This window comes from Gobio gobio (genome assembly GCF_949357685.1).
Source record: "Gobio gobio genome assembly, chromosome: 3".
Lineage (NCBI taxonomy): Eukaryota > Metazoa > Chordata > Actinopteri > Cypriniformes > Gobionidae > Gobio > Gobio gobio.
Window position 1 is genome coordinate 63,786,478 of NC_137099.1, and position 27,904 is coordinate 63,814,381.

At 41.2% G+C, this 27,904-nt stretch overlaps 2 protein-coding genes across 2 annotated transcripts; one reads left to right on the forward strand and one right to left on the reverse strand.

Annotated features, from left to right (window-relative positions):
* Positions 1 to 10,625: 10,625 nt before the first annotated feature.
* On the reverse strand, positions 10,626 to 18,734 carry LOC307123005 (B-cell receptor CD22-like). The gene is made up of 11 exons (XM_079811373.1): positions 18,413 to 18,734; positions 18,091 to 18,157; positions 17,286 to 17,636; positions 16,939 to 17,187; positions 15,726 to 15,980; positions 15,375 to 15,632; positions 15,037 to 15,279; positions 14,871 to 14,961; positions 14,697 to 14,742; positions 11,643 to 11,893; positions 10,626 to 11,407 (listed from the first exon to the last, which is right to left on the reverse strand). Exons 2-11 carry the CDS (start codon positions 18,143 to 18,145, stop codon positions 11,350 to 11,352), a joined length of 1,857 nt encoding a protein of 618 aa, XP_079667499.1. The 5' UTR covers positions 18,146 to 18,157; positions 18,413 to 18,734; the 3' UTR covers positions 10,626 to 11,349.
* Positions 18,735 to 20,332: 1,598 nt separating this feature from the next.
* Positions 20,333 to 27,291, forward strand: LOC307123021 (uncharacterized protein). The gene is made up of 6 exons (XM_079811393.1): positions 20,333 to 20,583; positions 20,694 to 21,053; positions 21,601 to 21,636; positions 21,712 to 21,825; positions 21,938 to 21,978; positions 26,806 to 27,291. The coding sequence occupies exons 1-6, from the start codon at positions 20,553 to 20,555 to the stop codon at positions 27,040 to 27,042; spliced, it is 819 nt and encodes a 272-aa protein (XP_079667519.1). The 5' UTR covers positions 20,333 to 20,552; the 3' UTR covers positions 27,043 to 27,291.
* Positions 27,292 to 27,904: the final 613 nt, after the last annotated feature.

Consider the following 27,904-nt stretch of genomic DNA (forward strand, 5'->3'; position numbering starts at 1 on the left):
CCGGTTAAGCTTTTTCCCTCCAGAATGTTACTATACTCCTCTCTGAGTTTTAGTGGTTAATTTACTGTCATGTTTTACAGTTGCTGGAGACCAGGTCCAGGGTTGCACAAACCAACACAGAACCTGTGGAAGACTGCAACTATAGACCTGATGAAGATGAAGATGAAGATGATGCTGTTGTTGATGGAAGGCCAGTGTGGATGGTTTGGCTAGCTCAAACAACATTGTGTTAGAGTTGGTCACAATTATTTTATAATTATAATTTTAATATTCAATTGTTCCATTTTATATTTTCTTTATTCCTATGTTTATATACTTATACTTTTATTGGTTCCCATATATAGAACATTTACATATATTTTATATACACTTTTTAATTTATAGATTTCTTTGTCTCGTTTTATATTGTATACTTTGTATGTTTGTTCCTTTTTAGATGTCCATGTTGCTTTTGATCTCCACGTTTTGTATTGTTGTTCCTCTTACGTCGCCTTCCTTTAGAAACATTTTGTTCACTTATCTTTTCCCCCATTCATTTGAATGTATGTTTATAATGCTCTTTGTTCTTTTTATTTGGTTATATTGTTTACTTGGAATATTTTTGTGTATTTTATATACACTTTTTTTTGTCTTATAAATTTATTGTTCTCATTTTATATTGTTTAATTTGTATATTTATTCTTTTCCTTTTTATGTTCACTGTGTATTTTATTCCTTTACATCTGTCTTTTAAATGCATTTTGTTAATTTTTTTTCCCTTTTTGTTTCTTTACCAATTCAATTTAACGTATATTTATGTTCTTTGGACTGTTTATATTTTTACATTTGTTCCTTTACATTTTCATCCCTTTTAAATACATTTAGTTCACTTGTTTTTGTTTCACCATTGTTTTAATGTTCGTTTATAATGCTGTTAAGAATGTTTTTTTTTTTTTTTTTTATACCTTTTTAATAAATATTTCAGACTTTCTCAAATTGTTTTGTGTGTATTTTTCTTTTGGGAGGGAGAGGGGATTATTTTTTATATATATATATATATATATATATATATATATATATATATATATATATATATATATATATATATATATTATATATATATATATATATATATATATATATATATATATATATATATATATATATATTAAATAATTAGCAAAATCTGCATAGCTGGCCTATAACCAATCAAGTCCCTATGCTACAAAACCTAGCCCACCCTTAGCCTTAGAAGTAACCAATAAAGTCACTTGACTGGGTTTTCAATGCGTCCTGTCCTCCAATAGCAGTCTGGGTTTTGGGAGTGGTTTTAAAAAAAACAACCAATCCAGTATGAGATGAAGGACCAATAGGGGATGGAAGGCAAAGCTGTTTAGAGGTGTGAAAATGTCTCCTGGGAAAAACTTGATGGGATTATTTGCCATGGCAACAAATGGCTGTAGCATGGGAGTATACGGCCACAACATACATCCGATTTGGTACCATTTCGGATGAATACGGACATATACGGATCCATGGAATTTGACCTATCCGGCCAGTATACTCCTGGATTCTTCCGAATTTCAGCAGTGTATACAGGAGTATCCTGGTCCGGATACACCTTTTTTCATGCAGTGTGAAGGTCCCTCACCCTCCTCAGAGAAGTGATGGCTAAGAGAAAGGCCATCTTAAGGGTCAAGCTCTTTGGGTCTGCTGACTCTAGCGGCTCGAAGGGGGCCTCAGCCAATCCTTCTAGAACCACTGCCAGATCCCATGTTGGGACTCTGGAACGAGCCACAGGCCTCATCCTCCGAGCCCCACGGAGTTACCATACAACCAAATGGTGCCTACCCAAAGGCCCATCACCCAACGGTGTGTGGAAAGCCCCAATGGCAGCCACGTACACCTTGAGTGTGGACGGGGTAAGCCCTGCAGAGAAACGATCTTGGAGGAACTCCAGCACTGAAGCCACTGGGCAGTTAACTGGGTCCACCTCACGCTCTCTACACCAAGTGGAAAACACATTCCACTTGAGGCTGTACAGTCTCCTTGTAGACAGAGCCCTGGAACTGATCTGGTTCCCTCAGGGGCCAGACCCAAAGGTTCCATAACTCGGGCCGGGGGTGAAATATCGTGCCCCCTGCCTGAGACAGGAGATCCCTCCTCAGAGGAATCTCCCACGGTTGACCTGCCAGCAGAGCTATGATGTCCGAGAACCAAACTCGAGTCGGCCAACGTGGCGCCACAAGAAGCAGGTTGGCGCCCTGTCAACGGACCCGCTCCAGAACTCCCGGGAGCAGAGCGATCGGGGGAAATGCATACAGACGCAGCCTCGGCCACGTCTGCACCATGGCATCCAGCCCCAGCGGGATGCGTGAGAGAAAACCACAGTGGAAAGTGGATCGTCTCTCGAGACGCGAATAAATCCACTTCCACTGGGCCAAACCTCTCGCACATGGCCTCCACCACCTCTGGGTGGAGTCGCCACTCCCCGGGCCTCAGCCCCTGCCTGGACAGGATGTCTGCTCCCTGATTTTGGACCCCCGGGACGTACATTGCCCTGATGGACAACAGTTTCCCTTGGGCCCACAGGAGGATCTGATACGCCAATCTGCATAGAGGGCGCGACCTCAGACCCCCCTGCCGGTTGAGGTACGCTACGACAGATGTATTGTCTGTCTGTACCAGGACATGGTGACCGCCGAGGTCCGGGAGAAAGCTCCTGAGAGCTTTGTAGACAGCCATCATCTCCAGGCAATTTATGTGCCAGTAGGAATGATGGCCCTCCCAAGGGCCCCTCGCAAAGCGGCCGTCCATGACCGCGCCCCAACCAGTGAGGGAGGCGTCTGTTGAAACGGATTTCCGGCAACAGGATGCTCCCAACACTGGCCCCTGGGACAGAAACCAAGGTTCTTTCCATATGGCTAGGGAACAAAGGCATACGCGCGTTACCCTGATCATACGGAACGGGTTCCCCCTGGGGGAAAACCCCTTGGTCTTCAGCCACCACTGTAGAGGTCTCATGTGCAGCAGGCCAAAAGGTATTACGTTGGACGCTGCTGCCATGTGACCCAGCACCCTTTGGAAGTGCCTGAAAGTGATGCTGTGGCCTAGCCTTAATCCTGAGACCATCGCCCGCGTGGTTTCGACTCGCGCGGGAGCTAGTTGCGCCCGCATCGATGTCGAATCCCACACGACTCCCAGGAACGTTGTTCTCTGGGATGGCGTCAACACACTTTTCTTGGTGTTGAGTCTCAGCCCCAAGCACTTTATGTGGGCCAGAACGACATCTCGATGCCGAACCGCCATATCGTACGATTGGGCCAGAATGAGCCAATCGTCAATATAATTCAGCACACGGATGCCCTGGAGTCTCATTGGAGCCAGAGCTGCATCCATGCACTTTGTGAACGTGCGTGGGGAAAGAGCTAGACCAAAGGGAAGCACTCGATATTGGTACGCCTCGCCCCCGAAAGCGAACCTCAAGAGCTTCCTGTGACACGGAAGGATGGATAAATGGAAGTATGCGTCCTTCAGATCTATCGTGATGAACCAGTCCTCGGACCGGATCTGACTTACAATGGTGGGAATGGTGAGCATTTTGAACCTGAACCTCATCAGAGATCGGTTCAAATACCTCAGATCCAGAATAGGACGCAACCCTCCATCCTTCTTTGGAACTATGAAGTACCGGCTGTAGAACCCGGACTCCCTCTCTGGTGGGGGAACATACTCTATGGCCCCCTTTACCAGCAAGGATTTTACTTCCTGTTCCATTACCCGAACCCGCTCTGGTTCCACTACAGTCCATGTCACTCCACAGAATTTTGGTGGAGGATGACTGAACTGCAGTCTGTAACCCTTTTCTACAGTACGCAGGACCCACGTAGAAATACTCGGAAGGCGTTTCCACGCGCCGAGATAATCTACTAAGGGAACCAGCCTCTCGAGGCTGGCCTCGGGTGTCAACCGAGCCTCGGACGATTTTCGGTGTGCGGACGCGTTAACTGCCCAGTCGCAAGTCCTCCCGGAGGCGGCTGGAGCAGTGAACGTCCGCGGGAAATCGATGTGGCCCGAAGCGTCTGTGACGCAGGGATTACCACATCGATTTCCAGAGAGCGCCGCGGCGGGGACAACCGCTCTTTGAAGTCCAGCTGAAGCTAGGACTTCTTCCCAGCAGCATTCCTAACCTGAAGGACGTTTCTCAAATCGCCCACAGGTGCGGAAGCCTGCTGGTGCGAGCGCCGCCTCTGTTGCCAAGCTCCAGGAGGAGGGGCTCGAGAGGCGACGCTCTGCTTTTGCACCTGCCGGTGCGAGGAACTGGTGGACGGCTGAGGCTGCCCGCTGGAGGCAGCCTTCCCTTTGGAGCGACGAGGGAGGTATTGGCGGAAGGCCGCTGACTGCTTCCTCGCCTCCTGGAATCTGTCGACGACGGTATTAACAGCGTCGCCGAACAGTCCAGAAGGCGAGATCGGGGAGTCTAGGAGGAAGGTCTTATCCTTCTCCTTCATCCCCGATAAATTCAGCCACAAATGTCTCTCCACAGTCACCATGGATGCCATGGAGCGGCCCACAGCACGGGCCGTCTCCTTGGTGATGCGGAGAGACAAATCCGCGGCCTTCCGGAGCTCCAATATGTCCCCTGGAGAGGGACCCTCACCCTCATCTAACTCCTTCAGGAGGTCGGCCTGGTAGGCTTGCAAAATGGATAGAGTATGCAAGGAACTACCAGCCCGCCCAGCCGCCATATAGGCTCTGCCCACCAAGGCTGAGGTGTCCCTGCAGGGCTTGGTGGGCAGTACCGGGGCTTTCAGCGACGATGCCGATTCGGGAGAAAGATAGCCCGCGAGAGCATCTTCCACCCGCGGCATCGTCCCGTATCCAGCTTCACGCGCCCCCAGGACATTAGAATAGTCCAATACAGGGGGATTGGAAACGCGCGCGGAATACGGCTTTTTCCAAGACTTGCACAACTCATTGTGCAGGTCCGGGAAAAAAGGCAAGCCCCGGCGAGGTGTTTGAGCCCGGCGTGAAAGGAATCGGTCATCCAGCCTGCTTGGTGGCTGGATTTCCTCATTTTCCTGTGGCCAATCGATTCTTAATTTGGCCACCGCACAGGTCAAAACCTCGACCAGTTCCTCTTGAGCGGGTGGGTGAAGTGGCGACTCATATGGTGCTTCACCACCCGCTTCGATGTCCACCTCATCTGGTTCCTCAGAACCAGAGAGAATGAACACCGGATTCTCCACCCCGGGGGAAGAAGCCGCAGCGCGGGCTTCCACACGGGGAGGGAGAATCTTGGAATCGTCAGACGAAGTTTGGGAAGGTGCCTCAGCAGTCCCAAACCTGTCTCCCTCGAGAGCCGCCCGAGCATGCTCAACACCCAGGCACTGTACACAAAGCGAGTGTGTGTCCGAGCCCGACATATAACGGGGACACGGATGCACACACTGCTTAAAGTCTCTTACGGTCGCCATTTCACACACACTTTTTCTCTCTCTCACAACGTACAACAATAAATAGAAAGACAGATTTCACAAAGAGCGCTATGCTGAAGAGCGATAACTGCCATTACTATGCTCGGGCTCCCCTTTATGTATCTTCCGGGTATGCCGTCATAGTTACGTCATGACGCAACACCAATCAGGATTGGCCTGATTTCATTCATACTTCAGACGCCCTGTTGCTTAGGGAGTGTCCCCAAATTCGTCGTTCCGATGCAGTGGGAGTTCCCTCGAAAGGGAACATATATATATAACACATGTAATTGTTTATATATATATATATATATATATATATATATATATATATATATATATATATATATAGAGAGAGAGAGAGAGAGAGAGAGAGAGAGAGAGAGAGAGAGAGAGAGAGAGAGAGAGAGAGAGACTGTATTTATTTTATGTTTTTCTGTGTGCTAGAAAAAATGCAATATACCAGTATAGATTATACATATACTGATATTTAGCATTTTTTCTAGCACACACAGGATATATATATATATATAAAATGCATTTTTTCCCCTGTGCTACAAAAGACAAATTGACGAAAAAAGAAAAAAAAAAGTTCTGGACCATCTGTGTGATTGTTGATTTTATGTCTGGCCATCAATATGAATGCTCACTGTATCACTGGCCATTAGATTGATGTTTGGGCTGTGTGAGAATGTATAGGTGGCCATCAATATGAATGCTGTCTAACCGACTGGCAATCAGTTTCATTGTTCATGGGATGGCCTGTAATTAGAGTGAATGATGACAGTGTGATTGTTGATTGAATGGGCAAACTATACAGAAGTATTACATGCAGTGCTAATTCTCTTTCCGTTCCTTGCCATTCTACAGGCATCAGGTTGAGTCTTCAGATGAGCTATGGCATCCAAGCACCAGCCAACCAGCAGAAAAGAGAAGAACGCTTTCAGATTCTTCAAGATCTGCACTTGCTGTTGTAGACCTGAATCGGCCAGTAAAAGGCCAGTAAATGTTTTTTTTTTTACATTTGCAAATTGTGTGTGTTTTTATAGCTATATATTTATATTATATTGTTATTTATATTACTAGTTATATTTATAGTTATTATACTTATATTACTTGTTGTATTTTCAGTTGCAAAGAAGTTTAGCTCTTTTTTATTAATATTTCATTTTTTTATTATATTTTTATAAGTTCTGTTGTACAAATAAATCACTTATACAAAGTCTTATGGTTCTGCCTATTATTTTATAGTTGAAAGGGCATTCAAGCATCATATATGATGGCTAAAACAGCTTGCAGTACCCTTCATAACATTAGGTTATCAAGTCTCCTGTAGGTTTCTTGGTACCTGGACACATTCTTAGAAAAAAGCATGCATTAACCCCATTTTTCATGATATCTTCGTCAAATTTTAAATATAAACTGATGAGACTTGTGCCTTTCAATTCATTAACTAACTGGATTCCTCCAGGCTTATTTTCATATATTTTTACATCAAATAATAAAGTGTTCATTGTAGCACAAATCATCATTTTTAGGTCATTCTGAGGTCACTCAGCCCCCCACATTCTCCAAATTCACCTCAAATAGCCTCGTTTGTTTGTGCTGGTTTGTGCCGGTAAAAGCTTTGTTTGTGCTGCTTTCGTTTTTTAGATATTGGACTTTGAATTATAGATGATGACGTCACCAGCCCCCCGACCTGCTCCAAATTCACCCAAAATAGTCTCAATCGTTTGTGCTTCGTTTGTGCTGGTTTGTGCTGGTAAAAATGTCGTTTGTGTTGCTTCCCTACATTCTGAGGTTACTCAGCCCCCGACCTGCTCCAAGGTCAACTTAAATAGTCTCAATCGTTTGTGCTTCGTTTGTGCTGGTTTGTGCTGGTAAAAGTGTCGTTTGTGCTGCTTCCATTTTTTAAATATTATACATTGAATTATAGCCGATGACGTCACCAGCCCCCCGAACTTCTCCAAGTTCACCTCAAATAGTCTCAATCGTTTGTGCTTCGTTTGTGCTGGTTTGTGCTGGTAAAAGGTTCGTTTTTGGGGCTTTCTTTTTTTAACAACACAGAAGTAAATTAGCCTGGTAAGATTCAAACGGCAAACCAAATTACATTAAGTTAAACAGTAGCATTCACTTAACTGTTACTGTGCATTTTTCAATAACGGACATAGCGGATCACAGGATGTGTGGAATATAAAACAAACTCCAAGGTAAGTGTTTTTTATTTGTTACTGTATATGTTGTTACGTGAATAACAGTCTTAAAATTAACATTGTCATTAATGCACGCACCATAATCTGTTTGCTTATCTGTTTAGGCCACGTGTGTGTGTGTATATAGACCTATACAGTAGGCTACCTTTGAAACAACGTTCTGTTCAAGTCTCTTAAGCTCACCAAAGGCAGTATTAGTGAAATATTACACTTTAAATTAATAATTATTATTTCAGTGATGTGAACGCTCAATTTTCTGCATCATTACAGTCTTCAATATCACATGGTCCTTCAGAAATCATAGTAAAATGCTGATTTTGTGCTCAACTATGATAAATTATTATTGAAGCTTGATTATTAAGAATAGTTCTTAATTTAATTGTAAAACCTGTGATACATTTTGTTTTTTACCTTTCTATAAATCAAAGATAAAAGAACAGCAATTATTTGAAATATAAATATTTTTAACAATATAAATGTATTTGCTGTCTCTTTTGATTAATTTTTTGTGTCCTTTACCTAACCTTTGAATGATTGTGTATCATGGTTTCCACCAAAAAATAAAATAAAATACTAAGCAGCACAACATGGATGTTGATAATTAATGTTTCTTAAGCAGCAAATCATTATAATCATGTGACACTGAAGACTGGAGTAATGATGATAAATTCAGCTTTGATCACAGGAATAAATTACACTTTACTATATATTCACATAGAGAACAGCTGATTTACACTGGAGTAATATTCAATAATGTTACTGTTTTTACTGTATTGTTTGATTTAATAAATACAGCCTTGGTGTACTTACATTTGCCAGATTTGATTTAGTAACGACTTTTGTAGTTTGATATTACATCAACGTTTTCTCTACTAACTGCTAATTTCAACTAGAACACTACTAGTGTGTCACTTGCGCCTAGTGGTGGGAGTGAAGTGCAGCAGATAAAACTCCTTGCAAATAAATACAAAGTTAAATCAGGAGAGACCATGACTGAATGAAGTAAAAATAATTCTTTATTGAACAAATGATGTGATGACTATCCTTGACAAAGTCTTTTGCAATTCGATTCCTAAAAAGTGTTCACAAAGAGGAGAATGCTTTTGTTCTCGTGCCGAGAGCTGATTTAGTTACATAAAACTACAACTTGATGGCAATCGCACGGAGGGAGAAATGGAACAGACATAGTCTTGGAAAAAAGGTTGCAGGAACCACATTTTTCGAGTCCCTTTTTTGAGTCCCAAGTGTCTTCTTTCCAAAGATACCTTAATTGTGCCTGTAGCACACTGTTCTCAGGAGCTATAATTGTTTTAATTCAGGTAGGTCGTTTTCAGCTGTGAGCCCCAAAGTGGGGGTGCAGCTTAACAGGTTAAAGGTATAGTTCACTGACCCCTTATGTTCATCATATTCAGTTTTTTTTTTTGTCGAACACATAAAAATGCTGACTTTGCAAAAACATTCAAATAATCATTATTGATGCACATATTCATATTGTAAATTAATTGCAGTGAGATTCATTTAAATAATTTAGTTTTTTTATTATTTAGGCTTGACTGACATTTATTTTGATGATTTTTTTTTCTTAACTTTTTTTTTCTTCAAATGTTTGTGAAAGGGGTTTTAACAGGGGGTTCAGTGACTACTGTTGAACCTGTGATTTGAAAGAAAGACTTTGAGAAGTGACTAAAGAAGATTAAAATATTCTCCATCAGGAGCAACTCACCTTGAATCATGAGCAGAAACACCAGAGGAAGAGGCGGAGCCATTATCAGTGACATCACTGCTAGAACTAGAATAGAGTAACACACACAATGATCATTATAATACACAATCTGTGGATTTAAAACATTTCCATAAAGCATTTTTCATTGAGAATATTTCCTATTGAATAGGTCAGTGGTTTCTACAACAGTATTAACCGGACTATATTGTCATATATACCAGCGTAACTCTTACCGTGTTCTGGTGAATGTCTCCAGAGTTAAACTGATGAATTTCTCATGGTTACACACTGTGTTTTTTAAAATGCTTGCACAAACAGAAATGTTCCTCTTTCTTGACTCCTGCCCACACTAGCAACTTTAGACCTTTTCATCACAATGACATTTATGAAGACTATAATGAACAATATGAAGACGTGTGTCCACCATGTTGATTGATCAGTGAATCATCTAATGAAAAATAAAAGTGTTTTTTTATTAAGTTTTTATGCCCTTTCCTCCTGGAAGCATTTTCTGAAGAATTATTGAGCAAGACACTCAATATAGGAACTTATATTGAGTAAGACTGGATGTCGACACTTTGACCGCGGACAGACGAGTTATATTTTGTCATCCTTGAGAGAATTTTTGGCGAAAATGAAGAGCAACAGGAAGTGGTGGGCAGTAGAGGTGGCAGTGACAGGAAATGACCTCATCCAGAATCAGCTCACCCACACACAAGTGCCAGCCTGTAATGAAGAGCTCATGCACGGCCCCCGGACAGTGTCTCAATAACGTCACCGATCAAAGGTATTTCTCAGCTAATGTTTCTTAATACAAAGCCACTAAAACAACATGGTGATTGATAAAGTATGAGATGGGAGGGAAAATTATATTTCAATGCTTTTGCTCACAAAAGTTTCCTGGATGGGGAATGCAACAGATATGAGAGACTGCGGAAGCATTGAAATGGCATTTCCACCACCATGTGACTTCAGGGGCTTCATAAAATGTTTTAGTCAAACTGATTAAACCAACATGATTGACCTTCTCTCCATTATTTGTACACTACATATAATCATCACTGGTGACTTTAATAGACCGAGGTGTACATAAAGCTTTATTTTTATCCTCTGTTGCACATTCACAGATGCTGTGTGAATAGCCCAAATATTAGCATGGATCCAGCTATCACATATGGTTATTTTGAGTTTTGGTCTACAATGATCTAGAAATGATCACACTCAAGCTTGAATCTGTTCAAACTGATAACTTTTTATTTGCCCACAGAAAACATTTGAAGTCAAATTTAAGAAACAAATTACCAAGCTGGTTACATCACAAAACTTTCTTTAGTCTCACCAAACACAGTGTTGTGGGTTATTGCCTCTTTCCTTTGTATTCTGCTCTTGTAATGTGTAAAAGATCACAGACACTGTGTTCCTGCCGTCTATTCACCTGATTTAAAGGGGTCATGCACTGGCTTTTTAATTTTTTTATACTGTTGTCTGAGGTCAATGTATGATGTTGGTGTGGTTTTTACATTCAAAAGCATCATAGTGAATAATAATAGGCTATTTTCTACCCTGGTTTTGAGGCTCTCTGAAGAAACGCTTGGTTTCTATGGGCGTGCCGCACTGAAGACTTGGAAGTAAACGCCCACGTCTAGGATTGGATAAGATTAGCATATTAATAAGCTTCAGCTCCCTTCAGTACATGTGGGAATTGTTTTGAAAGCATCTGGGGAAACGCTCACAGGACTCGCAAAATATCTTTGCCGTGATTGATTGGAATGTTATTTTTTGTATTACTTCTTATATCACGGTGAACTTTTATATATAAAAGGCTCAAAGGAAAGTTGATTTCTCAATTCATCACCCCTTTAATGAGTAATAAATAACTGAGTGAATTAGCATGATATATTGACAGCCACACTTTTAAAATATTGTTTAGGCTTTGTCTTCATGATGCCTCTATCACTCATTTGACACGGCTGTAGATCACAGATGCCTCTTCCACAGTCTGCACATTTGATCGCCTAGAGAACATAAAATAAAGAGAGAAAACTGATGCTGATGCTATGTATCAGATAAAAGTACAGACACCTTGTATATCACAGTTTTCCTGACACTTCAGTGGAACACAAAGTTATTAGGAAAAATGTCCAGATTTAAATATAATTTCTCCTTTCATCATAATCATAAAAGTAACAGTGGATAGATGGAAAATGTCTTTTTTTGGGTGAACTGTCCCTTTAAGACCGTCCTTCTCACCTCACGGCAGCTTCAGGCTGAAGAATCCTGATATTGTCATATGGGCTTTCCTTCTCCTCAGCTCTCCTCGTCTCTTTCTTTCTGTGATGTTGGACACTTGCATACTGGATCTCCTCATTATCTCTGCATTCAGGATCATTTCCGTCTCTTCTGGGTTTGCTGGAAGTAACACTGGCGTACTGAGCGTCATCACAATCGGCTGATTCAGAAACATGAACGTCTCTCCCTGTTACGTTAGAGTACAGATTGTCCTAAAACGGAAGATAATTAATTATTATTTCATTTAAAGGAATAGTTCACCCAAACATGAAAATTACGCCATGATTTCTCACCCTCAAGCCCTGCTAAGTGTATATGACTTTCTTCTTTCAGACGAATACAACTGGAGATTTGTTTTAAAAAATCCTGGATCTTCCAAGCTTTATAAATTCAGTTTTTGAAGCCAAAAAAAGCACATCCATCCATCCATCATAAAATATATCCACAAAAATCCAGGGCCTTCCGAAGTGAAGTGATGGGTTTATGGAAGAAAAATATCCATATTTTAATCTTTATAGCCTAAAATAACTAGCTTCGGCAGACCGCTACCATTCACTAAAGCTTTGAAGAGCCAGGATATTTTTTAATATAACTCTGATTGTATTCGTCTGAAAGAAAGGAAATATACACCTAGGACGGCTTGAGGGTGAGTAAATAATGGGGTAATTGTCATTTTTGGGTGAACTAATTAAAGAAATATGTCGTAAAGATCATATTTAAGAGTTGAACGCACATGAACGCCACCATAAAGTCATGAATAGTGGGAAGCTCTGGATTTTCTTTAAGCCCTGATCTTTACTGTAACATAACTGCTCTGAGACACAAAGGCTGAGGACCCAGCTTTATTAAAGGGTAATCCACAATCATAGTCAAAAACAGGCAAAAGATCATACACAAGCAAGTCAAAATAGGCAAACAAGACAGGAGAGACAGGCTAAAGGGTAATCCATGGAATTGGCAAGAAATCCAAAACACCAAAAGACAAGAAACCAGGGAAAACACTCAGAAATGCAGTAATACAACAAACAAGACTTTGCAATGAATGACTGGATGAACAGGCTAGATATAGGTGGAGCAGGCTGGGCAGATGACCAGGGTAGAAGGGCTGACCACCATGGTGGAGCGGACGACCACCACAGCAGCGCCGATGGGCTTGAAGACCCCCACGATGGAGCATATGACCACCACGGCAGTGCAGATGGTCTTGAAGACCCCCACGGCGGAGCAGACAACCAACACAGTAGTGCAGATTGTCTTGAACCTCATGGCGGAGCAGACGACCACCATAGCTGACTAGACAGGCTTGAAGACCTCCACAGCGGAGCAGATGACCACAGCTGACTAGATGGGCTTGAAGACCCCCACGGCAGAGCAGGACTCTGGACTTGACAGAGGAGATGGAGACCTCTCTGGACTCTGGACTGGAGACAGATTCATCTCTGGACTTGGGACAGGGGCTGGAGCCTCCACTGGCTCAGGACTGGCAGCCATCTTGTCCGGAGACACTGGCGTGGCGGCCATCTTGTCCGGAGACACTGGCGTGGCGGCCATCTTGTCCGGAGACAATGGCGTGGCGGCCATCTTGTCCGGAGACAATGGCGTGGCGGCCATCTTGTCCGGAGACACTGGCGTGGCGGCCATCTTGTCCGGAGACACAGGTGTGGCGGCCACCTTGTCCGGAGACACTGGTGTGGCGGCCATCTTGTCCGGAGACACTGGTGTGGCGGCCATCTTGTCCGGAGACACTGGTGTGGAGGCCATCTTGTCCGGAGACACTGGCGTGGAGGCCATCTTGTCCGGAGACACTAGCGTGGCGGCCATCTTGCCAGGAGACACTGGCGTGGCGCCCATCTTGTCCGAAGACATTGGCGTGGCAGCCATCTTGCCCAGAGACACTGGCGTGGTGGCCATCTTGTCCGGAGACAATGGCTCGGTGGCCATGATGTGGAGAGGCTTTGGTGTAGAAACCACAGGAAGGGAAGGTACTTGAAACACTGAACTAGCAACCATCATGACTGGATATGCTGTTGACTGTTGTGGGCCAAGCTCCGTGGCCATCAGAGCTCAATGCATGGTGCCCCTCCCCAAAAAATGTTTAGGTGAAGTGTCCTCAATTTCCCCGACAGTGAAGGAGCACCCACTCAACAAAAGCGCATTGTCCAAGAACTCAGCCAGTGATCCTCGAGGACCATGACAAATGAGCTTACCTTGGTATTGTTCATTGAGTCTGTATCAATAAAAGTAAATGAGGGCAAAATCTGGGAAGTCTGTTAAATAAGCAAGGTCCCAGAAATCTTGGGTGTGGTCCTCGAGTGATCTTTACCTTGCTTCAGACGGGTTCATGATATGGCAAAGTCTTCTGTAGCGTAACTGCTCTGAGACATGGAGGCTGAGGACCCAAATGCAGCTTTATTAAAGTGTAATCCACAATCATAGTCAAGGCAAAAGGTCACACACAGGCAAGCAGTCAAAACAGGCAAAAAAGACAGGAGAGAGAGGCTAAAGGGTAATCCACGGAACGGGCAAGAAATCCAAAATACCAAGAGACAAGAAACCAGGGAAAATGCTCAGAAATGCAGTAATAGATCAAACAAGACATCACAATGAATGACTGGGTGAACAGGCTAGATATAGACAGAAGTAATGAGGTAAATGAGACACAGGTGTAAACAATGAGAGCTGATGAGTCCGGGTAAAGGATCATGGGTAATGTAGTTTTTGATGGAATGACAGTCTGGGGTGGAATGTCCTCTGGTGGTAAACCTATTTTTCTATTTCAGTGTGCTACTTTTCCATTGTTTTTCTCTGTAAACGCACTAGATGGATGTGTTTGAGTTTTGCGCTCACTTGCAAAGGCATTCTATAAAAGCGGCGGTCAAATTAAAAGGCTGTAAACTCTTAAAAATCTCTAGACTTTCCAGGTTTTTTTTTTTCATTTCACTGACTTGTCTCTCACATTTGGCATGAATGGCCCGTTTTAGAAGATTATTCACATGTTGTGTCAGGATGATTTACCTGTTTTGCTCTGAGGTCTTCAGCTGTAGCACCTCTTCGTTTTCTCCTGATTTAACAGACGTTAAACTTGTAAGCTGCATTTTAAAGATGAATTGCTAATCACATCACATTTTCACCTGCACTAGTCTGAAAGTGAATTACATTCATACACTCAGTGTAAGTGAGATAACTTACATTATAAACAGAATCATGATGATGATGATGAAGAATCCTAAACATGCCACTGTGATCCCCAGCCAGACATGCCAGCCAAGACCACGATGAACTGAAAGATTTGAGTTAAGTTTAACTTTCAAAGATACACAACTGTCTTGAACCCTTTATAAAACAAAAGCTTCACCTGTGACAGTTACAGCGTTTGATCTCTGAGATCCATGTTGATTGTGAGCCTGACAGTAGAAGCGTCCACTCTGTAGTGCACTGAAACTCTGTCCAGATCCAACAGCTGAGGTTTCATTCTCCTTAAACCAGCTGAAGTTTAGAGCAGGAGGGTTTGAATCACTGCTGCAGCTCAGAGTCACTGAATCTCCCTCCACTATTACACCAGATCCACTCATCAACACTGAGACGCTCCTGGGTGAGTCTGAAAAGGACAAAAGGAACTGCAAAATCTTCTTTTGGGATTGTTTGTTTATTTATCTGTTTGTTACCACAGTTACTGAACCATCATTAACTCACACATGACGTTTAGAGTCACAGCATCAGAGTATTTCTCTCCATGTTCATTGATGGACTTGCACTTGTATTCTCCACTGTCATCAGAGCTGATCTTTGAGATGCTGTAGATTCTTCCAGATCCTACAAACGTTCTTCCTTTAAACCAGCTGAAGTTCAGAGCAGGAGGGTTTGAATCACTGCTGCAGCTCAGAGTCACTGAATCTCCCTCCACTATTACACCAGATGGACTGATGGACACTGAGACGCTCCTCGGAGGATCTAACAGATAAAAAAACATTAATATCATTAAATATCACAATAAATTTGAAATCACTGGCTATGTTCAAAGGCTTCAATGTCACCATTACTCACACTTGACGTCTAAAGTCACAGTGGAGTATTTCTCTCCATGTTTATTGATGGACTTGCACTTGTATTCTCCACTGTCATCAGAGCTGATCTTTGAGATGCTGTATGTTTGTCCAAATTTCAGATATATTCCTCCTTTAAACCAGCTGAAGTTCAGAGCAGGAGGGTTTGAATCACTGCTGCAGCTCAGAGTCACTGAATCTCCCTCCACTATTACACCAGATGGACTGATGGAGATCACAGGATTCACTGGAGGATCTACAGGAGAAATATATAATATCAAGACTCTAAATACAACATAAGAATATGAAAATACATCCATGCAATACCACATGCATTATGTACTCGGCGTCATAAAACGAATATTACATATAACCAGCTGGACCTCCTCTGACTCAAATAATCTGATGCATTTTGCACACATGACCTGAGTCTGAGTTCTGTTGTTACAGATAGAGGGTCAGAATATAAACAACATCAATCAATGGATCCATCCTGCCTCATGTCAACAGGCCAGGATGCTGGAGCAGGTATGGGAAATATTTTAGTAAGGAATATCCAAAACAACATGTGTTTTGGTTACAATTTACAATAATGTCCCATTATTTAATGATAGTTCATGCATTACAATGGGAAGCTTTTTTGACTGTAGTAATTAGGATTATTCAAAGAATGTAGTTTTGAGCCTGTTCAAAACATTTGTTGCATAATAATACAAAAATGTATTGGGTTCTGTTGTTTTGTTTAGAGAGAGAGAGAGAGAGAGAGAGAGAGAGAGAGAGAGAGAGAGAGAGAGAATATTAAGGTTATGTGAGGTACTTACAATGGAAGTGAATGGGGAGGATTTTTTGGAGAAGTTAAAATGTAAAATCTAATGCTTATAATAAAAACATTTACGATATTTTCTCTGTTAAATTGTTTCCATTATTTGAGCTGTAAAGTCATTTTAGGGTGCTGTGTTGTCATGGCACATTTTTTCACACTAAAATCACATATGTTTTTCACATCTTGTAGCTTTACAATTGAAACACTTAGTATTTTAATGTTTGGAGATCGGCACAATTTACTTACATTGTAAGTGTTTACAACCTGAATTTTTTCTTTTTTTAAGGAGGGACCGGTGAACTCTACTGGCTTTCTGTTCTGACTGTGATACTGATCAACTGTCCATGTTACCAACAAGCCAAGGCTGTATTGTGTTCTGACCCATACTCACACATGACATTGAGATGAACATCAGGAGAGATGTGATGGTGTCCGTGTACAGCACAGCTATATCTGCCTGCATCCTCTCTTCTGACTGACTGCAGCAGGAGTTCATTGTTTCTGTCTCTTCTCTCAGTTAATGGCTGTGAGTTTCTGGACCAGATGAATGTTGCTCTGTCAGTCAGAGTGCAGCTGCTTTTACATGTCAGACGGACTGAATCTCCCTCTGTCACTCTCTCAGGAGACTCCACCTGAAGATCTGAACACAACACACACATTATATCTAATGCTGGTGTCATACACTGATTATTATTCAACATAATGCACAGAACAAGAGATAAACCTCACCAAACTCACCTGTGATAGTAAGAGTCACTCCTGGTTTACCAATCCATTTTCCATCATCTTCATTAGTGATGAATCTGAAATAGTATATGCCTGAATCCTTCAGTGTCACACGACTCAGTCTGACGGTGCAGTGCTGTGTGTCTCCCATATACTGAAGCCTCTGACTGTATTCAGGGTCCTTAGACAGATTTGGAAAATCATCATCCTCTTTTTCCAGTGTGTTTGTCCAGAACACTTTCCTGATCTGATGTCCAGTAGGGTATGTATAAGAGCAGTTCATTATCACTGTTGAGTCCTTTAGTGCACAGATGTGTGAAGGACTGTAACTCACACCCCAACTGCCCCACTGGCTAGAAACCCCTGAAACACAACATTCACAAGGATCAATGATAATGTCCATCGATGAGTTAAACAGTACCATAAACATTCACTAAACTAGATTTTCTCTACAAAACGGCTTTTTATAAATGAAGAACTACACTTATCATGTTATGTGTGAAATCTACAGTCATCAGACAGTAGTGATGAAATGCAGGAAGCAGAACAGTGAACGCTAACCGTGAAAAACATTTTGCACTAATAGTTAGCAGCTTCCACAGTTAGCATTATATCAGCAAAAACCTAAATAATGCAATTTTGTTTTGAAACAACAAATAAACCAAAGACATTTCACTAAATTATAGTAGATATTTACCAGTGATTACTGTTTCCTGGGGCTACTAGTGAAGTTAACTGGACCATGCTGATTGGTCAAAACCTTTGTTTCTAATATTGACTTATTATAAGTCACATGGCATTTACAGGAGAGACTCACCTGGACTCATGAGCAGAAACAGCAGAGCAAGAGGAGGAGCCATTATCAGTGACATCACTACAGGAAACTAAATAACATGTATAAACACGTCATCTTTAGTTTCATGAACACTACAACAACATCAGTTTATTGTATTATACACACAGTAAATATGATAAAACAACACTTTAAAATCTTCTTGGTTGAAACTCATTTAAAGACATTAGGCAGACATGAGCTCCAGATATTCAGAGGATATTATGAAAGAAAATGTTTCTCACTTCAAGTTTCTTGTATGACTGGAGATTAGACAATATTTATACTGAACAAGTGTAACACGTACCTTTCCGTAGTTTCAGCCGCTAGGAACAGACTCCAGGAGAGTGAACTGCAAATGCAAGCGGAAAACTTTCTTGTGATGTTTTACAGTTTTTTACTTCCTCTTTTTAAAGTCTATTTTAGCGACATACCCCATGCCAAGACAGGAACAACCCAAATGAAACCACTTGCAAAGAATGGGGAAAAAAGATAACACACTCTTGCAAAAAAAGAAAAAACAGTCTAAATGCTACAGAGCTGGCATTCAAAAACAAATAAAGTGAAACCTTTAGTGTGAAGGGAAACGTCATGTCATCATGATTAGATGGTGTTCATCAGTTTCCTGCAAAGTGTTTTTCTTTCTTTAAGAGAAGTAGTTCTTCATTTCTAGAGATAGTAAGTTTTTGTACAATAAGATCAAACTGTGCAAGTTTACATGTATGTTCAGTAATATTTTACACCTCTGGAACTCAGGAACATACAGCTGGCTTCCTTTAAATTAAATAATCAGGTAACTATATGATGGATGGATGGATGGATGGATGGTTGGATGGATGAAGGAATGTGTGGATGGATGGATGTGTGGATGGATGCAGGGATGGATGGATGAATGTGTAGAGAAATAGATGTGTGGATGGATGCAGGGATGGATGGATGAATGTGTAGATGGATGGATGAATGGAATGGGTGTGTGGATGGATGCAGGGATGGATGGACGAATTTGTAGATGGATGGATGAATGGAATGGATGTGTGGATGGATGCAGGGATGGATGGATGTGTGGATGGATGCAGGGATGGATGGACGAATTTGTAGATGGATGGATGAATGGAATGGATGTGTGGATGGATGCAGGGATGGATGGATGTGTGGATGGATGCAGGGATGGATGGACGAATGTGTAGATGGATGGATGCAGGGATGGATGGATGAATGTGTAGATGGATGGATGTGTGGATGGATGGACGAATGTGTAGATGGATGGATGAATGGAATGGATGTAGGGATGGATGGACGAATGTGTAGATGGATGGATGAATGGAATGGATGTGTGGATGGATGTAGGGATGGATGGACGAATGTGTAGATGGATGGATGAATGGAATGGATGTGTGGATGGATGCAGGGATGGATGGATGAATGTGTAGATGGATGGATGAATGGAATGGATGTGTGGATGGATGCAGGGATGGATGGACGAATGTGTAGATGGATGGATGAATGGAATGGATGTGTGGATGGATGCAGGGATGGATGGACGAATGTGTAGATGGAGGATGTGTGGATGGATGCAGGGATGGATGGACGAATTTGTAGATGGATGGATGAATGGAATGGATGCAGGGATGGATGGATGAATGGAATGGATGCAGGGATGGCTGGATGAATGTGTAGATAGATAGATGTGTGGATGGATTGATGAATGTGTAGATGGATAGATGAATGGAATGGATGTGTGGATGGATGCAAGGATGGATGCAAGGATGGATGGACAAATATGTAGATGGATGGATAAATGGAATGGATGCAGGGATGGATGGATGAATGTGTAGATGGATGGATGTGTGGATTGATGCAGGGATGGATTGATGAATGTGTATATGGATGGATGAATGGATGTGTGGATGGATGAAAGGATGGATGGGCGAATGTGTAGATGGATGATAAATGGAATGGTTGCAGGGATGGATGGATGAATGGATGTCTGGATGGTTGCAGGGATGGATGGATGAATGTGTAGATAGATATATGGATGAATGGAATGGATGCAGGGATGGATGGATGGATGAATATGTGGATGGATGGTGGGTAGATAGATGAATTTATGATAGATGAATTTATGGATTGAAGGATGTTTGAATACAGTTGTGGATGGATGGATGGATGGATGGATGAATGAATGGATGGATGGTGCAGTAGTAATTGCATTTCCTTTGTATAAAAGAATCAGGCAACAAAATGATTGAGGATGACCAGACTTCACCTCCACTGCCCTGAAGAGGGAGCTGTTTCAGATCATACTTCTGGCACTGTGTTTACTTATGCATGTGCATTAGGGAAGTATAACTCTATAAACACACACACACACACACACACACACACAATAATGCTCTAGTATGTAGTGTGAGAACAGGTAGTGGGAGTCGAGGTTTAAGCAGGCAGTCATGAGAACCGTCACGTCCATCAGCTTCTCAGGTACGAGCTCTGTCATAACACTAAATCAGTGAGAACTGCAACTTCTACTCTTCATTGTCATTGATAAACTCATTTCTGCTAACTAACTGTGAATCGGCCTCTGTCAGCAGTGCTTGGTCTCTCAGCGCTGTGGCTGATGGATAACTCGCTGGCTCTTTCCGTCACTGGATCGGTGGGAAGCAACATCTCAGTCACCTGCAGATATCCTGAAACGTACGAGAATAGCAGCAAGTACTTCTGTCAGATGAGCGGCTCGTTTGCTCCGAGAGATCCTCAGTGTGTTCAGACAACCCAACGAGAGACAAGGTCTGAACGAGGGAGACTGGCTCTTCTGGACGACACCAGCGCTCATATTCTCACGGCTCTCGTCTCTAGACTGGCTCCTGAAGACTCGGGAAAGTACCGGTGTGGTGTAGATATCCATCTGCTGCCGGATTTTACCTCTGAGATCTGGCTAACAGTCACCCAAGGTGAGATACACAACAGCTGGAGACTCGCCGTCCTACTGAATATCCTTAATATATACGAGCAGTTGAGGTGATGACTAGATATCAGCATTTGTCTAAACATCAAAGAACACCAATTTGCTCAAAAGTCTAACGGTTGGGCAAAAAATAAAAACTGTTTGAAATCTAAAAACTGTTTGAAAAGGCTCTTTTTACACTGTGCCTGTGGTTTTTAGGACCTTGGGTAAACTGAGCCATGATGCAGGACTTGATGATGACAAAAACGTCTATGATCTGTATACTTGTCATCAACCCATCAACTATTAATGTGATCTGGCATAATTTGCACTGAGAAACACTGACCGTAAAACAGTTACAGGATTTGTGAGGTGCTATTGAGACTGAGCATTGGTTTCAGATGGGATGTGATACAGCATCGTCTTCCTCTTACACGTCTCTAAATGAGTCAGTGTTGGAACTGAATTCACTCACAGGTGTGGTGAATGAATGCCAGCTGAGGTTTCGATATAGATGATGAACTATAGACCTTTTGCTTTTGTTTTCTATGCAGAACAAACCACAGACGTGTTCCCGGAAGAAGCTGGCGGTGAGGTTGCGAAACACACACAGCATGTAGTTTGGCTTTTTTCTAGTCAACTCATTGTGGGCTTTGCTTCAACAGAGTCTTACTCCAGGTTCATGATGATGGTGGCTTTGATGTGTGTTTGCGCCTTGTTTTTCGTGTGTCTGTTTGGTCTGTTTCAAGTCCTCAAGCACAACAGCCGCAGCAATTCAGGTAAGATACCTAAGATGCCAGGTATATTCTTCAAAACTTGTTCTGCTGAAGGTCTGAAAGATCCCCTGAATATTTCAATAAATCGATAATTAAATCTTTATGTTCTTATCAGGTTCTGCTCCCCACCGAAGGACAATATCAGACTCAGTGCAGGTGACGACAGCAAATCTCATTCATACTTAATTACGTTGTTTTAACATCAGTTTTATTTTTATACATGTATACAGAAAGGATGTTAAAGATTAATCAACAATCGATTAATTGTCGATAATACATTTAATCGATAAAACGTATCGATCGTTGATTAAACAGAGATTTCGCTCAACCGCGAAACATGTAAAGGAATTTGTACTCTTTTTTTTGAGAGTGTATGATGCCATCACGTTGGAAAGGTCACATGAGATGGAAACACTCCATCTCATGTTCTCCTCCAACTTTAAAATTGTCCGACATCATTGTTTAACCTTTATGTTTGTAACAGGCGTTTGATTTAATCTTTGCATGTTCGTTTAAACACTAGGACGGTACTTCCACGTACATCACGTGCGTGATCTTTCCGACATGATGATGTCATACATAGAGAAGAAGAATAACACCAAAGTCACACATTTGAGGTTAAAAAGTATATAAATGTTTGTCGAAAATGGCAGATGGTTTGTCTAGATCAGACCCGATTCCTCGTCTAGGATCGTGCAGAGCCTCTGAAGCCCTTCCATTGAAACTGCATTGATTTGGACCTTCAACCATTTGCGTGTTTCTACTGCTGTAAAGTGTAAAGGGGTTGCCATTGAATTCCATTATGTGGAGAAAAATGTTCAAAAAATAAATAAATAAATAAAAAATAAAAAAATAAAAAAAAATAAAAAAAAAAATATATATATATATATATATATATATATATATATATATATATATATATATATATATATATATATATATATATATATATATATATATTCGACTTGAATGAGATGGGGGTGAGTAAATGATCAGAAAATTTTCATTTTGAAGCAAACGAATCCTTTGAAGCTAACAATTAATTGATCATTAAATTAAATGACGATTGATCATTGGAATTTGTTTAAATTGACATCCCTAGTATACAGTGCTAGGTTTGTAATATACGTAAGAGTCTATGACTGGTTCATTATTGCTGTGATTATTATGTTTCTAGCATGTTATATGTTCTGCAACAGTTCTTCTAACCGTAATTGATGGGTGTGTGCACATTTTCATTTCTTAAACAACCACGTAGGAATGACGTAGGATGACAAAGCCAAGATTCATAATTTTTTGGATCTTGTATGGCCAATGCAAGAGTCCAACACTCTGTAAATTCTTTAAACAAATTTAAGGTCTTGTCTTCATTTGTGGAAATGATTCTTCATGCTCCCTCCCAACCATTCTTTCACAGTCTGAGCCTGATGAATCTTGACATTGTTATCCTGGAATATGGCCATGATGTGTCTTCCTACATGGTTTTATAACAAATGAAAAGCTACACACAATGCAATGCAATTAGGGTTAGAAGAATGGTTGCAGAACATATAACATGCTAGAAACATAAAAATCATTGCAAAAAGGATCCAGTCATAGACTCTTATAGAGATTTCACTTTAAAATGAAAATGACCCCATGATTTACTCCCCCTCAAGTCATCCTAGGTGTGTATGACATTCTTCTTTCAGACGAATACAATCAGAGTTATATTAAAAACTATCCTGGCTCTTCCAAGCTTTATAATGGCAGTGAATGGGAAATTAGATTTTGAAGGTCAAAAAAAGTGCATCCATTCATTATAAAATATATCTACACGGCTCTGGGAGTTAATGAAGGCCTTCTGAAGCTAAACGATTTTGTAAGAGAAATATCCATATTTAAATCTTTGTAGTCTAAAATAACCAGTTTCCAAGACGCAAGTCGACTTACACCAAAAGATTAACTCGTGCCGTGAAGTATGACACATTGAGGAACGCGGAAGCGCAGCGGCTAGAGCAAAACAAAACACAGATCACGAATTAGAAGTCTAAAACGAGACTTTTTAAAGAGAAATGTCGGAAGATTTCAATACAAGAGAAGAGGAGCTTGAGTTTGTTGCCCAGCCCTATTTGTTTAAATTGCGAGAGGCGTCAGAGCTTACGATACTCCTACATCCTACGACATACATCGCGTCAGGGGTTACTCTTTTGGAGCAAAAAAAAAAGTCGACTTGTGTAGGCCGTCTGCCGGAAGCCAGTTATTTTAGGCTATAAAGATTTAAATATAGATATACATTTTTTTTTTTAAAGCATGGCTTTGCTTCAGAAGGCCGTTATTACCCCCCTGGAGCCATGTGGAGCACTTTTATACAGAGGGTGGATGGATGAACACTGCATGAAAAGTGTTACACTGCACGAAAAAGTTAGCCGCGTCCATGCAGAGGAGTTGAAGGGGAGCTGAAGGCGAAATGACGTCCTGTCGTTGTTGATCACGAAAAAGCAAAGCAGCAAAAACACAAAGCAAAAAGAGTCCAAGGGTCCGTCCACACGGAGACGCGGATCACTGTATACGTATACGTTTTTTTTATCGTATTGGCGTTTCGTCCACACGGATCCGGCGTTTTGTGAGACTGAAACCGCTATTTTTTGAAACCGGGTCCTAAAGTGGATCAATCTGAAAACGACACCCTTGCGGTTTCGTGTCTACGGCCAATCCGTATATTTTGTGAAACGATGATGTCATCACACCACGTCCTGCGCAGGGAAGACTTAAAGGGGATACAACTACGGGCACTGGGCATGCACACATCAATACTGCGTTGTTTAATTGGTGTATTTGCATTATTATAAGGGTATGTTTAGGGTTGGGATAGGTGTATGTGTTAATAAAACACATCTGGTAAGTAGCAAATTTATTTATTGTTATTTTATTGTGAGATTTTACCTCACCTCCGACTGTTGCCGTACCCCTTCTAGCCACAACTCTTCTTCTCCGTTTTTAGTGTATTTCTGTGGCAGAATTACAGTGCCACATACTGGCCTGGCATGTATACTACATCGTTTTGAGCCGTTTTCATGCTCTCGTGTGTACGCTGATATATCTTGAAACGAGGGGAAAAAAAAGATTGGATAGGGAAAGTTCTGGCTTCGTGTGGACATGGCCCAAAACACGTCTGTTTAAAGCTCGTCTTCAAGTTTTGTACGCGTCATGGCCATGACCTGTGTGTGTGTGTGTGTGTGTGTGTGTGTGTCTGCCAGCACAGATGTGTGTGTGTGTGTGTGTGTGTGTGTGTGAGAGAGAGAGAGAGAGAGAGAGATAGATAGAGAGAGAGAGAGAGAGAGAGAGAGAGAGAGAGAGAGAGAGAGAGAGAGAGAGAGAGAGAGTCAGGAAATCAGTCCACAGAGGGGCTTAATTTATGCCTATATTCTTCAATGCCTATATTGAGGTTTTATTCTATTCTATTAACCTATTCTAATAGGTTTTATTTTATTCTATTATGCCTATATTGAGGTTTCAGACCACCAAGGAGCTCCAGAAAAACCTATTATATTTATTTTCACTTTATTTAAGTTAATGGGTGTGGCAAAAGTGCTTCAATTACATATAGGCATAACACCGTAACTTTTTATTTTGTGTTTATTTTTATTTTTTTACATGGTTATTGCTAATGACGTACAGAGTAATTAATCTACTCTGTTTGCCCGGACAAGTTGAATCTACTTAAAAAATTGGAGCAAACTGGTTGCCCTAAAAAAATTTTTTAGTAATGTGAACTAAAACGAGTACATTTAACTGAAAAATGTTTTAGTTTAAAAAATTCAGAACCTAGATAAAACTCCTCTGCTGCTACTCTGATTTGCATTTGTGTAGCTCACAGCATGCTCATTTACATGATAAAGCCTCCCCTAGAATTAAGGGGAGGGGGGGTCATGGGGGGACAACTGCCAAGCAAGGCCCACGTCAATTTCCGACAATTTACGGCAGTTTTCTGTGTTGCCTGCAAATTGCCGTGCACAGTCGTAAACCTGAAGTTTCACGGCAATCTACAGTGCCACATACTGATGAAAATCCCACTTTTCATGCAGTGGAATGTGTAGATAGATAGATGGATGAATGTGTAGATGGATGGATGAATGGAATGGATGTATGGATGGATGAATGTGTAGATGGATGGATGAATGGAATGGGTGTGTGGATGGATGCAGGGATGGATGGACGAATGTGTAGATGGATGGATGAATGGAATGGATGTGTGGGTGGATGGATGAATGTGTAGATGGATGGATGAATGGAATGGATGTGTGTGTGGGTGGATGGATGAATGTGTAGATAGATAGATGGATGAATGTGTAGATGGATGGATGTGTGGATGGATGCAGGGATGGATGGACGAATGTGTAGATGGATGGATGAATAGAATGGATAAATTGTTGGTTGGATACAGGGATGGATGGACTAATGTGTAGATGGATGGATGAATGGAATGGATGGTTGGATACAGGGATGGATGGACGAATGTCTAGATGGATGGATGAATGGAATGGATGTGTGGGTGGATGGATGAATCGAATGGATGGTTGGATACAGGGATGGATGGACGAATGTGTAGATGGATGGATGAATGGAATGGATGTGTGGGTGGATGGATGAATGTGTAGATAGATAGATGGATGAATGTGTAGATGGATGGATGTGTGGTTGGATACAGGGATAGATGGATGCATGTGTAGATGGATGGATGAATGGAATGGATGTAATATAGGATGGGAGGAATTGTTTTCTCCAAAATCTTTTGCGTTCCCCCGAGAAACTTTGTGTTCCCTCACAAAAATATTTGCGTTAAAAAATTGTTATTGTTCTGGGAAGTTTGAATCTGTGAATATATTGCCAATTTTACTGAACGTTGAACTAAGCACTGACTTTATTTATTTATACTTAAGTCCAAGTTCAAAATAACTAACCGCTCCATTGTTAACATACTGATTTATTTATTTCATTTAGGATGACTACCAGAGAATAAGTCTTCCGGACTCATCCAAAGCTCAAAGTGATAAAGAGGACTGTTACAGACCCACAGGCCCGGATTATATAAACACAGATTCGGTGGACACAGACTCCTACTACATAGATGTTGTTTCAGCTCAAACACAAGGCGGCAACAGACAGAGTCACGTGTATCAGAGTCTTACAGCGGATTCTGCTCGAGAAGAGGCGATCTATCACACTATTGATCACTGAATCCTCATCAACAGCCGTCAACAATACCCTAGATACCCTTCCTCTGACAGCCACCACAATCCAACCTCTGTCAGCCTCAAATGTGTTTGTGTGGTTTTCACAATAAAATAAAAAAAATATTAAAGTTAACAATTAACTGATACAGCAGTTTGTTAACAGAGCAGAAAAGTGTTAGAATGCAACAACAAAAAATGTATCTTGAAATGGTATTTTAGCTATCAAATATAATAAAAAAATCCTTCTCATTTGACTCGGGTATAGTTTTGTGAAGCATTAAAGCCACAATATGTAATTTTTCACCGTTTATTCAACACAAAGACGTAGCTCAGGCAACTTCGATAGTGACGAGGGCCAACATGTTTTCTCCTTCATACCAAGGGGCCAGATTACTAATCCACACCTTTTACACCGTCTTACTCAATTCACTTTTTATTAAGGGAAATCAATGTGTAATTAATGTAATTTGCTTTTTAAAGATTTTATTAAATATAAAACTTGTGCGATTATGCTAATACAAATAGGAAACTTTGTTGTCGGTTGACAAACAATATCCTACAGATATAAACATCTCAATGTCATTGTTTGTAAATTTGCAACAAATAAATGTACAGATGTCCTCCTGTTTTTGATTACAAGCCTAGAGAATCTCAATCTCATTTATTTATAAAGCACTTTAAAATAACAAGGTTAGCCAAAGTGCTGTACATTGACAATACACAAAATACATAACATAACACACATGGTGACAAAGTAACAACATCAAAACTACAACTTAGTAGCCAGAATTAACACAATAAAATAACAGTCACAATACAAGTCATCTCAAACTGTGTTAAAAGCCAAAGAGAAGAAATGTATTTTA

What these genes read in the sequence shown, in the direction of transcription:
- LOC307123005 (XM_079811373.1), bottom strand. Translation starts at nt 18,145, where the DNA reads ATGTCACTGATAATGGCTCCTCCTCTTGCTCTGCTGTTTCTGCTCATG. An exon ending in GTTTCTGCTCATGAGTCCAG is followed by an intron (nt 17,637 to 18,090) that starts GTGAGTCTCTCC and finishes GTTGTGTTTCAG; the next exon opens with GGGTTTCTAGCCAGTGGGGC. An exon ending in TGTGACTCTAAACGTCATGT is followed by an intron (nt 15,280 to 15,374) that starts GTGAGTTAATGA and finishes TGTCCTTTTCAG; the next exon opens with ACTCACCCAGGAGCGTCTCA.
- LOC307123021 (XM_079811393.1), top strand. Translation starts at nt 20,553, where the DNA reads ATGAGAACCGTCACGTCCATCAGCTTCTCAG. An exon ending in CACGTCCATCAGCTTCTCAG is followed by an intron (nt 20,584 to 20,693) that starts GTACGAGCTCTG and finishes CTCTGTCAGCAG; the next exon opens with TGCTTGGTCTCTCAGCGCTG. An exon ending in CTGGCTAACAGTCACCCAAG is followed by an intron (nt 21,054 to 21,600) that starts GTGAGATACACA and finishes TTTTCTATGCAG; the next exon opens with AACAAACCACAGACGTGTTC.